General features: G+C 36.3%; 1 protein-coding gene across 1 annotated transcript in view; it reads right to left on the bottom strand.

The window, feature by feature from the left end:
• tok (tolkin) overlaps positions 1–16,659 on the bottom strand; it is a 29,377-nt gene that overhangs the window by 1,371 nt on the left and 11,347 nt on the right. Inside the window, exons 3-13 of the mRNA XM_014232644.3 lie at positions 8,415–8,782; positions 6,173–6,864; positions 5,683–6,096; positions 5,046–5,282; positions 4,418–4,976; positions 3,536–3,734; positions 2,065–2,329; positions 1,624–1,829; positions 809–1,452; positions 489–669; positions 6–259 (exon numbers count right to left, since the gene is read on the bottom strand). Coding sequence (XP_014088119.2) covers positions 6–259; positions 489–669; positions 809–1,452; positions 1,624–1,829; positions 2,065–2,329; positions 3,536–3,734; positions 4,418–4,976; positions 5,046–5,282; positions 5,683–6,096; positions 6,173–6,864; positions 8,415–8,782 — 4,019 coding nt within the window. The remainder of the gene's footprint in view (positions 1–5; positions 260–488; positions 670–808; positions 1,453–1,623; positions 1,830–2,064; positions 2,330–3,535; positions 3,735–4,417; positions 4,977–5,045; positions 5,283–5,682; positions 6,097–6,172; positions 6,865–8,414; positions 8,783–16,659) is intronic.

The following is a 16,659-nucleotide window of genomic DNA, read 5'->3' as shown; positions in this document are numbered from 1 at the left end:
CATACCGTATTGCCGCAATATTGTCCATACATAGGGCCACTGGTGTCCTCCATACCCGAATACACCTGCACATAATCGTAAGTGCAGTTTTCGCTGGCTTCAATGTCAAATGTAAGGAAGAGTAGCTGTACATTGCTGCTGGCCGGAGCTTGAATCGTCCACTCGCAATCCATATTCTCGTTATAGTTGCGGTTGCCGAAGAGAGCATGCGAGTAGAATTGCTGTATTTGATTTGTGGCACGCAAGTAACCGCCACAAGCTACATCATACCATTAAAATAAGAGGTAGAAATTGTAGATAAATTAAAAAAAATACTAATATACAGTAAAATCCGCTTAAATGCCTCACGAAAAATACCGGCTTTTTGAGGTACTTTGGCGGACTGGGTACTTAATGGAGGCGATGCGAGCACTAAGCCAAACATTTTAGTTATTTAAGCGGGATTAACTGTATTCAGTTTTACGTATCGCTCTTTGGCTAAGACTCACATGTTGAGTGTATCGCCGTAAATCCTGCCATTTGTTTATTTTTATCCGTTTTGAATATCATATAAAGCTGATTTGTTGTAGACGAGATTGGATAAGGTATTTTGTCGCCACAAAAGTGGCCCAACAGAGAACTGCTCTCTGATTCACCATCGTACACTGCGACATTGTCGTAGGCGCATTCCTGTGGACGTTTGGTGAAGACTTTAATTTACTATAATACTCAATCTACATGCAACATTCGTATGCACAAAGTGGAAATATCCACATGCATTGTTGTTGTTCAAGTAATTATGTTAATGAAATACGAACTTTTCGCTCACCTGATGCGATTCCACATTAAATTCATTGAATATTAACTTAATACGATGGCCTGGCGTCGTTGAAAAATGCCATACGCAATCAGCATTCGGCGGGTAGAGATCCGGGAAATTCGGACTGTAAATGGTGCCAAAGGGAGCGGATATTTCGTGCTTACATTCACCCTCCTTGCAGTCGTGTCCATTCTCATGCAGCGAATAGCCATTGTGACAGAAGCACATGTAAGAGCCGATAGTATTGCGACACTCATGCTGACAGCCGCCATTGTTGGTAGAACACTCGTCGATGTCAGTAAAAAACACCGCAGCGAATCCCGTGCCTTGTATAGTCTTATCTGAATGGAATTCAATACGCAGCGCATTGCCCTCGGATGTGGCGGTGGGTGGGATGGCAGTGCCACAATATGTACCTATGCGCTTTAATCGATTCTCGCTCAGTTTTGAATACACAGTCACCGAGTCATATCCACAATCAATTTGCTGTTGGGTATTGCCCTCGAGATCGAAATGTGTGAAGTTCAATGATATCTTGTGTTTCGGTGGAGCTATTATTTCCCAAATGCATTCCTTCAACACCGGGTATGTGTCTGGGAAGGATGGTGAACTGATTGTACCATTCGGGTATTCGATCACACCACCGCATGCATCTACAATTAATGCAATACTAGTAGTCAATGAAGTATTAATAATTAAGAAAGGTGCTAGTCATCATAGCAGTAGCTAAAAAACACCATTTTTGCATATGTTCGTGTATATCGTGTGTATTTATTGTATTATATATATGTGAGTATACTTTTATATAGTTGGATGAGTAGTACCTTCACAATGTTTCTTATCACTATGCAGCTCATAGCCAATATGACAGCTACACTCGTAACCGCCTAGGGTATTAATGCAGTCATGTTCGCAGCCATGATTCTGGGTCTCGCATTCATCAACTTCTTTCATGAAAATAGCTGAGAAGCCGGCTTTTTGTACAGATGAGTCTGATAGGAACTTCACGTACATAGCATTGCCACTTGACCTACAAAGCGACAAGAAATATGATTAAGAATAATGTTGAACTTTCAGTTTCACTTTAAATTTCATCTTCAATTTCGACAACAAATATCCCTTATATGCGCGACCCAAGTAAAGTTTAGCTGAACGATTCGTACTGCGGTAGAAATTATTTTATCTAGACTGTTTCGCTTAAGTCTGTGTTCTATTGATACGCAGTTATGTTACATACATACTTACCTACATTCTTGGATACTTACTTCATGTTTGGTGGAGGTTTGTAGCCGCAAAAGACGCCAATCAGTTGCGCGTCCTCCGTTGCACCGTCTCGCACCTCGACGTAATCGTATACACAACTATCATGATTCTCCACTTCGAACGATTGGAATTTAAGTGCCACTTGATAACCTCTCGGGACAGTGATTTTCCACACACATTCTTTGCTTGGCAGGTAATCCAATGGATAGTTGGGCGATTCTAGGCGTCCCTCGGAATCGTCAACAGACATTTCACCACCACAGATTACTGTAAATACAAGAATATGAAAGCATATTCAGATATGCATACTACATGTGAGGTGTTAATTTGTCTTGGTGGCTTTTTATAGAGAACGGTTAATAGCGGTAAAAATATAAACTTTGTGTTTGCATTTAAATCTTGCAATATTGGAATTCACACCAAAAATGTTATATGCCATAGCGTAATAATTAATTTAAAAATTTCAATAAGATCAGTTGATTAAATCGCCTGTCCGCACATTTATTAGATTGTGTGAAAACTTATTAAGCTATTACATAGTTTCTATCGCGGGCTTTGAAAGCGGGGACTGAATCAAGAAATTCCGTAACGGAAATAAACCTAACACTATCACAAAGTATGCGCGAAATGTTTGCATACTTTTAGGCATGTTTTCGCATATCTCAAGCGGAACAAATCAATTGAAGAGCAGGGTGTTTCAAAAATAATAATATTTAAGATAAATTTTGTTTAATGGCAAATACAAATGTAGAATTTAATAAAAATTTAATTAATAAAAAATAAATTATTCAATATTCGGAGTCATAATATTAGTAACAATATTATTATTTTGGTAAATAGCTACCCCACCTTTTGAAACAGTATATCGTTTGACTTGAACAATACAATTAAAGTTAGGTATTTCAACCTGATTATCAAAGGTAATAAATTTCCACTTATCTTGGCTGTCCATTTCTACATCCAATCGCTGATAAATTATCAGAGCGGTTGACAAATTTTCTTTCGGAAAAATTGAATTTGAAAATGAATAATGATTCACAAGAATCCAAAACAAACTATGGGGCCACCATTGACGCGGTATTTTCCAGATATTGAGAGAATATCTCAAACTTATTTTTCTTATTTCAGTTACCATAAACCTATAGTTTCAATGATAAAAATTCCTGAATAACCTACATATATTGTAAGATAATAAAAATATTTTAGACAATATTAACTTCTCATTTATTCAATAAAAGAAACAAATTTTTTTTTCTTATCGATCACCACGCTCAAAAAGTGTAACTTGAATTAATATCAAAGAAAAAAAATGCTGCATAAAAAATAAATAATTGATTATAATTGCATAAGTTGTTAAAAAAATGATATGCAATAGCTTTACCGCGGCAGTAACCGAGTGCCACACGTACTTTTTTATAATCACTATTTCCTATTGATAAGTGTTAATTTCTCTTTAAAACTCTGAATACTTACCATCAAATTCAGCCTTGAAACCGCGATAGCCCTCCATTCGATGAGTATTAACATATGTCAGGAGCATACGACTCGACTCCGTTTTTAGAATCTCTGCATTTACTTTACCACAGAAACGTTTAATCAGAGGGGATTTGATGTAATAGCCATCACGTACTTCCAAGTAATCGGTTTGACAATTGTTTGATTTAAAAATGTTCTGAAAAGACACAAAAATTTAAAGCAATTTTGTACAAGTAAAGTATTTCATTAAATGACTACAGTCTGGATGATTAAAGAAGATTTGGAAACTTTAGATGCTCACGCAATTTTCATGAATAAAAGGGAAATATTTCGATACCTCTGAAAATGTTTATTATAAAAACAAGAAAAAAGTTAACTTCGGTTCTCTGAGGGACTAGTTCGCGTATATACACACAGACAGACAGAAGGACATGGCTAAATCGACTTTTTATATATATGTCTCCGACGTTTCCTTCTGGGAGTTACAAACTTGGTTGTGAAATTTAATGCGTGTTTCACATTTATTCGGTGAGTTATAGCTTTTTTAGTAGTTTTCAACATAACCGTTATATGGGGAGTGAGCGTAGTTATTTTCTTATATGAAGAAGTTATAAAATCACAACTTCTCAGCAAGTTAGGTTGATATATCTTAAGCGGTTTGGAAGATATGTACACTAAACCATTTTAGGGCGCGGCCAGAACCAGTTTAGAAAACAAATTTAAGCCAACAGGTCCATTAGTTTTAGGTGATACATACCACCGTTGTGCAAACATGTTGTGAGAGTATGAAAATAGGTTTATTATTTACCTACAGCTATGTTAATAAGTTGCGGGCTATTAACAAACCGTTTAGTAAGTAATAGTTGTAGGTGGACCTACCATATTCTCCAATTTCAATACCACACGTTCGCCATGTGTAGCTGTGATACGCCATTCACAGAGCTCGGTCCCGTTCGTTAATGCGCCAGCTGTATAATACGACGGACTGGCGAATATACCCGTATTTTCTTGAAATGTACGACCACACTTGGGACACTTGTAGAGTAAATTTGCTTGTGCAATGTCACCAGCACTCAAGCGTAAACGTTGACCGATTTCGGGACGCTTCTTACCCTTTACTTCAATGGGTAGTATCGTATCTAGATAGGTACCTTTGGAGAACGTATTCCGCGCATAGTGCATGATGGAGTCGTAGTCGTATGGTAGCCCCAGCGAGTCAACCTCCTCTGGCGTCAGTTTGTTAAAGTTATAGTCTTGGCCCTTCATAATGTTGTTGTGCTCAATGACGACGTGCTTTTCGCGGTCGGGCCGTGTGTGCTCATGCCAAAAGCCAACGACATGGCCCAGTTCGTGCACTACAATGCCGAATTTGTCGCAATTGCGACCGATTGATATAGCTTGCGCTCCATTGCCGCGTTTACCAACAAATGAACAGCACCTGTGGAAAATTTGTAAATAATGAATTGACTGTTAATGTCTGAAAAGAAATATTATTTGCTTAGCTCACCCACAACTGCGCACCGTGAATACAATATAATTGGGATGTATTTCCGGATCGCGTTCGATGAATTTGATGCAAGTGGAATTTTCCCAATGTCGCATTGCCTGTTTGAAGAGAGCCTTGTGTAGACCACTAAAGTTACCATCGATCTCATATGGAATGACGCCATAATCCCAGATGCGTTCCTTCTTGGCTGTCACAGCACGAACCATGCGATTGCGACTTTTTAATAGCTTTGAATTTCTGCGAACATGAAATGCGAAATTATTTGTTTAGAAAGTTAGAGCTCTAAATACATGCCTCTAGAAATCGAAATATTTTAACCTTTCTTTATTTCTTGAAATTTCTTACGCTTATTTATTATTCATATCTAATTTTTACCAGTGGTTAAAAGTCAAAATACGGTTATCATATGAAAAAAAGAAGATAACTATTTATACATGTACATAATTGGTTAAAGAATCTTACCAAGAAGTCTTAATTTGCTTCAAAAAAGACTGAATAACCGAATAAAAGAGTGAAAAACATGTAATTCTTTAAAAATAATTTCGTATTGACATTAAAGGGGCATTCTCCATTACTACCTAAAAACGCTTTCAAACTATAATAAACCCCACAAAAATAATTATTCAAGCAAACTCACTCAGCATTTTGCAATTCCATTTCTAATGATTCTTCCACTTTGTTGCCACTCTTCCCAGCCGTATTTGCACTTATTTCGACAACGCTTCCAGCCATCTCTCCCATCTCATCGCTTTGATGTGAAGAATAATTGAAATTTTTGCCTAGGTTATTTTGTTGTTGCGATTCTAACATCAGCTGTTGTTTCTGATGTTCGTACTCCAGTTCTAATAGCCGAGCATTACCAGCATCTGTGTTTTCAGCTTCAATTTTACCAACTTTTTTCTTATTTTGTGTGTGGTGTTTGGTAATTGAGTGCGTCGCACGATGCATTTGTGTTCGATATTCGTGAGCAATATGAACTGGACGATTGAGTTCCTCCTTTAGGCGTTGTAGCTTTATATTGAAGTCAGTGTGACGAAAGTCTGAACTTCGTCTGAAATAAAAGTTATTGGTTAGTAATTGCTTTCTGGCACGTTTACAAGGCCATTGCCTAGTTTAAGGCAACTCACCGATGCTTGCGTCCACGTCTATGTCGTCGTCGCACGGCGCCTTCTGAATGCAAAAAATCTACATCATCCAGTTTCATGCCATTACCTCCAGCATTACTATAAACATTTGGCAATGTCGAACGCTGCGTAGGCAACGACGTTGGCAATATAACCATACGGCGTTCAGCAACAAAATTATTACCCGCATCCACTTCAATATCTTTTGTATTCGACTGTATTTTGCGTTGATCGACATTACGATTGCTAATGCCAAATAAACTTTTGCGCAGTTTTTCTCCATCGATTGATCTCTCATTACTTACTGATGGCCCAAAATACTCGCCACTTCGATGAAGCGCAATCGATTCTACTTTACCATTTGCGTCGAAAGTTGTTGCCTTTCCAGGTCGCGTATATAATCCACCAGTTCCTCCATTCCCGCTGCTAAGAACCCGTTGACGCAGCTTTTGCTGCTGGCTTACACCTAATAGATGAGTTTTGTTTGTGTCGGTATCTGTTGATTTCTCATTACTTTCTGACTTTTCACCAAAGAAGGATCCATCCACCGGTTGATATGCGATATTAGGTCTATAATGGTTGTCGTTACCATTATTATTATCCTTACTGTTGGTGATAACTTCATTTTTCAAGTTCTTCATCAAATAATTTGTATTCGCAAAAAAGCTTCTGGGTTTTACCGGTTCATTGGCCGACTTGCGTAGATCAATATAATTGGATACAATAAAATGGAAGAATAAATAAAACTCTTACAATGAGTTTTTAAATGTTATAATATTTATGTGATTGAAGAGTTTACACAAAGTAAGCATCTGAAAAGTAAAGACCTCTCTCAATGTACAAAAGTAAATTCTAACTCACTTATTCGTTTGTCAATGCATAATTAAAAACAAGTAAGGAAGGGCTAAGCTCGGATGTAACCGAACATTTTATACTCTCGCAAAGTCAAATGGTATTCTCGTTTGAGATTTCTTATTGGATTGACTGATATATTCTCGGTGGAAGGTCAACTATAGGCACTGGGGTCCACATATTTAGTACTTAGGGGCTTGAACAGTTTTGGTTCGATTTCGACAATTTTTGGTCACAAGGTGGCATACTTTAAACGTATTATTCACGCAAAGTTTTACCCCGATATAATCATTGTTGCTTGATATGCATAGTGGAAAGTGAAAGAATCAGATGGAATTTGAAATGGTGTTACATGGGTATGGGTACAATGGGATTTTTCCCATTTTCGCACTATAACATAGTTGTATGAGAAGAATGTTATGTACTGAATTTAGTTGAAATCGGTTAAGCAGATCCCAAGATATGGGTTTTCACCTAAAAGTGAGCGGTGCCACGCCCACTGACTAATTTTGAACGCGGTTTCTATAAAGTCATCTCATACCATCCCAGAGATAAAATTTAATATCTCTGGCGTGTTTAGTGCTTGGTTTATCGCGCTTTTAGTATTTTTTAACAGTACCGTTATATGGGGAGTGGGCGGGCTTGTAACCCGATTTCACCCATTTTCACACCGTCAATAGAGGTGCTAAAAACATTTGCTCCCAGTGAGTTTGGTTATTATAGCTTTAGCGGTTTAGGAGATATGCACATTAAACTTATTAGGGGCGGGACCACGCCCACTTTAAAAAAAAATTTTAACTGCAGGTGCCCCTCCCTAATGTGATCCTGTGTAACAAATAACAGTCTTGTATCTTATTGCAGAGCTTAGTTATGGCATTTATTTATTTTTGATTAATGGCGTTTTGTGGGCTTGGCAGTGGTCCGATTACGCCCATCTGCAATACCAACCGTCTTACGGTACCAAGAAACATGTGTACCAAATTTCATGAAGATATCTCAATTTTTACTCAAGTTACAGCTTGCACGGACGGACGGACAGACGGATTTCAACTCGTCTCTTCATCCTGATCATTTATATATATTATATATAACCCTATATCTAACTCGATTAGTTTTAGGTGATACAAACAACCGTTAGGTGAACAAAACTATTATACTCTGTAGCAACAATTTGCGAGAGTATAACTACTATCTATAGATAAATAGTCATTATTTTGGTGCATTATTTAAGGAAATAGTAATTCAAAAAACTAAGTATATATTTGTATAAATAGTAGGACCCTACAATAATTAGTGGATTAGATGGTCCACCTCTAGGACATTAGAGTAAGTAATATGAATATAAATACACATGTGAAAAACTATGAATATACATAGAAGTATATAGACTCACCAAAGCCGGATCATTGCTACTACGCTCGGTTTTACTGTCCTTAAAATCAATACGAGTGCTCGGCAGTTTGGTTTTCTTCCGGATTATATGAGTAAGGCCCTCCTCTTCCACTTGCAATCCTTCGTGGTACACCTCCTGTTTGAGAATTTCCAATTCTTGTTGAAAAGATGCGTTGAATTTAATGGAGGTGACTGGTTTGTCTGTTGCAGAATCTGATTGCCATTGTCCGGCGTCATCGCCATCGGATAAACTTTTATTACCGCCGCCATTATCATGTCTCTCTTCCAATGGAATAAGTAAAGTATGTGCAACAATAGGGTCACCATCATAGTTAATGTCGGGTAAGGCGATATCACCCATGAAACCACCTTGAAGATAAGAATAACAATCAATTCGCATTTAGTTCAATTTTAATCGTAAACTGTAGGCGAAATAATGAAGTAAATATGAAAAAAAGTATCGGCTACCGAATTCAAAGCTAACCAAAAACCGACCTTGAAGTTTTAACGGCCTTAGGAACAATAATAAATTTAACATGACAAACACTCTGACAATGTAGCCATTAACAATTTTATAAATACTTATCTATAGGAAATTGTATATTTTTACTGCAATTTATATAATATCTTTTGCTACCCTTAGCAATTGTATTCATATTTTTCTTAAGTTTATTAAATTTCCCTATCCATTACACTAAAGTATAAGATATAGGCGGTAAAGAAAATATCTTAGCGATATGTAGTTGAATAAATTCGCTCTAGATTTGAGTTGTGGTTTATTTCAGTTTATTTTTGTTTAATTCATTCTTAAACTTGAAGACTCAACTAAATTTTGAAGAGATTATTATTTTTAAAAATCCTAGAATTTTCTTGCCATAAAATCGTGATTTGTAGATGATATTGTCCATTGGTGCAATTTTGTGCTTATCTCCGCTCCTTGACGTTCACTATCAATCATTGAATTGAGGTTAGGTTAATCTTCGAACTTGATTACATTTTACTTGCATAGTATACATATGTACATATATGCACATAAGTATATATGTAGTTTGGTTGTAAGTAAAAACAGTGTAGCAATAAGGGAAATAGTTTAAACTATTATGTAGGGCGTGGCAAAGTAAGAAAATACTTGCAATTTGCTTGCAATTAGAATTTTTTTACCTTTACTGAACTGACCTCTCTTAGGATATGTGCCCGATTCATACTAGTCATAATGTAGTTTATAACTAATTGATTTTACTGATCGATTTGAACGTACATTTCGCATAGCGCAATATTCAGTTATTACCGACTGTGAAGTGATGTGTATTATAAATGCATATAGATATGTATGTGTATGTGCATACATGCATTTGTGCTGACATTTCATTAACGCGGATATTGCTAATTAATTAATATATTGAACACGGACGTTCGTTCCACCTTACAACCCTAATTCAGACATATACTCAGCCAGTGACTATGACGCTAACACATATTAATCAATTGATTGCAGCTTATTTGCATTAACAACGCAAAACCAAGTACATGCATAAAGTGAATTTACCCAGAGTTGAATTTCACCAAACATCTGCTTGTTAAACAGTATGATACAATTCAAAAGGGAATATAAAGTTTGGCGGTCCCTTGGGCGTTGTTACGAATAAACGAAGTTGTAGACGAACAAAACAGGAATAAAACAGACGAGTTTTGATTAAAGTTTATGCCAGAACAAATAAAGAATGTTTGGATCAAGTGAAACCGAGCATTACATCCTCGTCGCGACCAATCTTTTGAAACAACCATTATTGTAAATGGGAAATGTTTCGAAAGCAATTATTAATCATCGTCGCCAATTAATCCCGTCATGTAAAATCGGCTTCTCAATCCATAGAATTTTAAGAAAATTTAAATCGTGGCATTGTCATTGTAAATGAGGAATCTATAATATTGACATTCTTCAAACATTTTTTTAAAACTATTATATATACCATAATATGGTTAAGTTCAGTTCAGTAAAGGTTATCACAATCTAAAAATATGTACACAAATATGTCATACATACATATATTTAAGTATATAAATGAAAACCATTTTTTCTCATGGAATGCGCTTTCCACGCGAATAGAATAGATCTCAGACATATAGGATGTTGGCTACTTTTATAATCATACATATTGATAATCCTGCAGAACTTCATCCACGTTCGTAGTTCTTGTATTAACTCGATGACTTTGGCCCTGTTATTGAAAAGTTTCGCTTATCTATATTATATATATATATTGTAAATTGTAATATAATAAATACAATATGTAAAGAAAATGACTTTGCTGTATGTATATTTTCATGGTAGGAAACAATATATGTGTATATATATATATATTTGTAGGTCGACAATTAAAATATGTAAAACAAGTAAGGAAGGGCTAAGTTCGGATGTAACCGAACATTTTATACTCTCGCAAGGTCAAATGGTATACTCGTTTGAGATTTCTTTGTGGATTGACTGATATTTTCGGTAGAAGGTCAACTATAGGCACTGGGGTCCACATATTTAGTACTTAGGGGTTTGAACAGTTTTGGTTCGATTTAGACAATTTTTGGCCGCAAGGTGGCATACTTTAATTGCATTATTCACGCAAAGATTTACCCCGATATAATCATTTTTACCTGATTTGCATAGTGGAATGTGAAAGAATCAGATGGAATTGAAAATGGTGTTACATGGGAAGTAAGCGTGGTTGTAGTCCGATTTCGCCCATTTTCGCACTATGACATAGAAACATGAAAAGAACGTTATGCACCGAATTTGGTTGAAACCCTCAAGATATGGGTTTTCACCTAAAAGTGGGCTGTGCCACGCCCACTGTCTAATTTTGAACGCGGTTCCTATAAAGTCATCTTATACCATCTCAGAGATAAAATTTAATGTCTCTGGCGTGTTTAGTGCTTGATTTATCGCGCTTTTAGTAGTTTTTAACAGTACCGTTATATGGGGAGTGGGCGGAGTTGCCACCCGATTTCAACTATTTTCACACCGTCAATAGAAGTGCATTTGCTTCCAGTGAATTTTGTTATTATAGCATTAGCGGTTTAGGAGATATGCACATTAAACCTATTAGAGGCGGGACCACGCCCACAAAATTTTAACTGCAGATGCCCCTCCCTAATGTGATCCTGTGTACCAAATAACAGTCTTGTATCTTATTGCGGAGCTTAGTTATGGCAAGTTATTTGTTTTTGATTAATGGCGTTTTGTGGGCGTGGCAGTGGTCCGATTACGCCCATCTGCAATACCAACCGTCTCACGGTACCATGAAACATGTCTACCAAGTTTCATAAAGATATCTCAATTTTTACTCAAGTTAGAGCTTGCACGGACGGACGGACGGACAGACAGACGGACGGACAGACGGACGGACGGACAGACAGTCACCCGGATTTCAACTCGTCTCTTCATCCTGATCATTTATATATATATAACCCTATATCTAACTCGATTAATTTTAGGTGATAAAAACAACCGTTAGGTGAACAAAACTATTATACTCTGTAGCAACAGGTTGCGAGAGTATAAAAATATACATACAGCAATGTCATTTTCTTTACATATTGTATTTATTTAATCAGAAAGTTTTTATTTTAAAACAGCTGTGTCGGATTTTTCCAAATTAAAGGCACGAAAACATTTAAATAATTAACTTTTTTACTGTACTATTCATTATAATCGTTTTAGATAATTATGCTAAATCTTTAATATATGAGTATTTTGACCTGAATAATTTTCAATAATTATACATTTTGTTGTTTTTTGGAGTAATAAGAGTATACACGAAAAGTTATGCTAGTCACTGCATTTGTTGAATATCGTGCTTTGAATAAGTATGAAATAAAATTTCGAACCTATTCATAACAGCTGGCATGCTCTTCTTTCAGTCTACCACTGAAGCAATGGATTGCAAAGTTTTGAACGAAAATGCAGGCAATGGGAGACAATAGTGTTGTACGAATACTCCACTAAACTTTTAGGAAGGCAGAGGAAGGAGTGCCCATGACGTCATTTCATACATGAAAAAGTAAAGTGCAAAAGTAAACATCCTAAAAATGCATTTCCGCTACTTTGATACAATTGTAGATAATAACCATTTTCGGAAAACTTTCATATGCGGAAAACTTATCGGCAGCTAGCCCTTAGATTTACTTTAATATATCAAAATACGATCGTTTTCCTAACTTAAAGAATTAATTATAGACTAATGTATTTATGTGCTTTTATCCCAATTTGTGTTTTGTTTTATAATTCCCAAATAATAATGCTTTTAAGATCTGAAATATTAATACTCATTACAATCGACGGAATATGAAGACCAATACTTATAATAACATACATATATCCAATATTTTTCGCACTCCTGATGTTGAATGTGCCTGATCTGAAACGTCTGAACTGCGACGAATGTTCTCCTTGTTTTCTCCAATTCATCGGCTAAAGCAAATATAAATTCCTTTCTGGATATTTTTGATCCAGTACACTTTTTGTTATATCCACATGTTTATCGCTGTCAAATGCCCATAATAAACTTGTAGAGGTCATCGAAAACACCCTGCTTTCATACTATATTTGCGTGCCATCTGGTCCACGACATCGACACCAAACTTTGTTTCATTATAAAATGTAATAGTTTCTGAAACACATTTTTTATTGTTTCCTATAAGTGTGCAGTCTTATGATTTATATAAATTGGATGAAAATAACGGCATCTTGTCCTTTCTTTCTTTCGCTGGTTTTGGTAGTTCTCTCTTGTTCGAGCGGATGGTCCCAATCGAGGCAAGCAATTTTTTGGCCAGCGGAATGCTTGTAAAAAATTATCGGTCGTGATGTTTCTTCCTCGATGTAAATACGGTTCGGCTAATTTCAACGTTACAAACTGGCCCAACGAATTTGAGCATCGAGTGTCATCTTTTCCCAAGTAAGGAAAACCATTCAAAATATATTTTGATTTAACGTCAACCGCAAACCAAAACTTAATGCCAAATTTATGCGGCTTATTTGGCATGTATTATGTAAATCTGCAACGGGCTTTAGTTGGAAACAGTTGTTCATCCAATGTGATATTTTGATGTGGTTTATAACAAGCCTGGCCTGTATATTCCATAATTCAGAAATGAGAGCAAATTTATCGGTTGCAACCTTTCAGACCTTTCGATTCGTTTATCAAAAAGAAGGACCCCATTTTTTGGATCATAGATAAGATACTTTCAATGATCTTACTTCTAAGCGCCCCGGGCATATAGTATTGCCAGAAAACTACGTTATTCGGAAACTGTAATTTTCCAGTCGTTCTTCAAAACTCGACATGCCTCGGTTTCGGTGCAGTCTTTCATATATTTCTTAATATGGGGGTTAATTATCAGTTCAAAAGCACTAGTTACACAACCAGACGTAATATTTCTTTTTGCGTAACCAGTAGGACACCTCAGAACAATTCTCATTGATGTTGGTAATTTTGGTCAATTTCTTATTATATCTCGTGTTTTTACTCATGATTGCTAGAAAAGGGTAATCAGTGATAGTAAAAAGTACCGTGCTCAGATCCAATTACCCTATTGTAAATACTTACAATAAACGGCTGACTACAATAACCAAAACTTTTGCACACTGTCTCCGAAAAATGTTGTCACCGCAGCAACTATACTGAAGACCGGGTCGTTCCTTAGAGATAGTTTCAGAGATTATCGCAGCCTAACGTCTATTACGCTATTGAGATAATGAGTTGGGGGTCTTAGAGCTTTCTTTCAGTTTTATATTTGTTATTGGAGATAAAATTTTACAAGCGAAGCAAATATATATTATATAAGGATTATTTACTTAATCAGCTAACCCGTCAATTTGACGAATCCCGTAGAGATAGGTATACCACATATGAATCTCAAAAAGTAGAAGGTTTAGGGGGGGCGTGTTAATATCATATTTTCTACAGGTTTACAGAATTTAAATGGTGAGAAGAACATAGAAGGAGAAAAATTAAGCAATATGCGGTTTGATACTTGCATAACATTTAAATATTTTTGTCTAAGTTTAAATGAAGTTAATTATGCAAATGTTCGTTTAAAGAGAAGCAAAGATTTTTCTTGCTCTGCTTAAGTAAATAATTGGCGAAGTACATCTGCCGCATCCGTTTGGTGCTAATATTTCATTTACACCTCTTCCAAAAGTTAACCGAAATTTCACCTCGTACTTTTAGGATGGACGTTGTCCGATAAGTGAAACTTTATCAGGACTCTGAAGCGACTGATTTTTTATAAAAAAAAACGCTTTCTTTTTCGGAACTTTCACTTTCTGTGCAAAGTCACCAACGAAACCCAGTTTGGGCGGTAAAAAGAGTCCTTATCTAAACATGCACATACATAGCTCATGACGTTTACACAGTAAGTTTTGTGAACAGTCTTCTCCACGCATTCATAATAATCGAACTATCTGTATCCAGTTAAGCTACTAGCGGTTAAGGATAATATTAACCAGACATTGAGAAAAGGCCCCTAAAAGTTTTGAATCATTAATGCCTCAAAAATTATGTGAGAGTTCTTGAATAGAGAATATCTTAGATAAGGAAACACAGACACAGTTAGAGTTATCGCCTTTATTTTTCCCAAAGATATTTTTTATTCACACATGCAATTTATTTATAATGCATTGCAGGGGCAAGTAAATAAATTAGCATTTACATGACAACGAAAAAAGTGACAGCCAAAATAATAATGGCACCGAGTACAACATGAAATACAGCCACCCACAAACCTTTCAGATGTAGTAAGCTACGGCCACAAAAGGCTTATGATTTTATCCAATTTATGCTTAATTTATTATTGTGTACTGTTTGTTGAGGAAACACTTACAGCAAATATGCGATGAGGCGGGAGATGGATCACCGTTAGAGAAAATATCTGCTGCTTGAAGCATAGCACAACACTTCCGCCCATTGCCCTAACCTTGTATCAAAACCATCAACTGATTCAGTCAAGGAGGTCTGTGCGTGGCTGGTTGGACAACAAATTATGTTATGCTGCGGTGAAATAAATTTATGGCGAACAGAAAGCCTCCTTGGTGGCTAATATAGTGGCCGCAACTAAGTGCTGGCAAGTTCATTCAGTATATCACTATTTGTGAACAAAGTTAAGTTTTGAGCTCAATGATGAATTAACCAAACCTAAGTTTATTTCATGTGAATACTCCAACGGTATAGATTACCACACGTATTAATCCCTACTTATGTTAATATGTACATATGTATGTACACCGAAGTATTTATGTATGTCCTAGAATTCTTTTAGTGCTATGTCATTATTATTTTTTCCGAACCTCGAAAAATTTTGGACTACGATATTGTAAAAAAAACGGATGTGGAAACGTTTTTCAACCCTACTGATCCATGTTTAGAAATTTCGGCATAAAATAGTACATATTAAGTTGGATATGTGTTGAATAGTATTTGCAAAACATGCAAATTCAACTTACAAATGGTGAATTATCCACCCGATTTATAGTGTCAGAATGGTCGTATTAATGGGTCGATAGCTTTTTGTCCATGTATACATATATGCATGTAAATGTAGATGCTCTGTACATCGTTTTTTACGCATCTGGATAGGCCTGTGTTTTTTGCGTGGTCGAGTATAGTTCAATAAACTTTTACTCATTGAACTCGAGTGCGCTTGCATCGAATATTGTCCTTTATGTGGCAACTGTGGGATGAGAAATGCTCTCGCGCTGTCAATTCATATATGCATATATTTTTGAAGAGCCATGAGTAAATGCACACCGCCGATATACCCTATATATAGTATATAAGTGCCAAGATTTTCGCTGCTAACAACAACGGCAGTGCATAACTACACCTCAGAGAAGAAACACATATACTTACGAAACTCCAAAGCCAGAAGCCAGAAGCCAGCAGTAGTTAAGTCTTTAAGGGGTTGGAAGAAAGCTTCAAAAAATTTAAATGAAATTAAGAGCAAAAATTACAAAAAAAGGAACGTAAAGTAAACATTATACGGCACGCGACACGTGGCACGCGCCAGTGCGAATAAAATCGTGCCTCCGGTGGCGTTTATTTATAAATGGACCACACACTAAAAGACAAGGCATATGCATTCTTATCCACATAAGTATATATAAGCGTCTGTTCATTTACATACATACGAGTACACTTGATGCGCACTTTTAGCGCCTGAGAGTGTTGCTTGCAGGCATCAGTCATCGGCCATTG

The sequence above is a fragment of the Bactrocera oleae genome, chromosome 2 (assembly GCF_042242935.1).
Source record: "Bactrocera oleae isolate idBacOlea1 chromosome 2, idBacOlea1, whole genome shotgun sequence".
Taxonomy (NCBI): Eukaryota; Metazoa; Arthropoda; class Insecta; order Diptera; family Tephritidae; genus Bactrocera; species Bactrocera oleae.
This window is presented reverse-complemented; position numbering and strand designations above follow the sequence as displayed.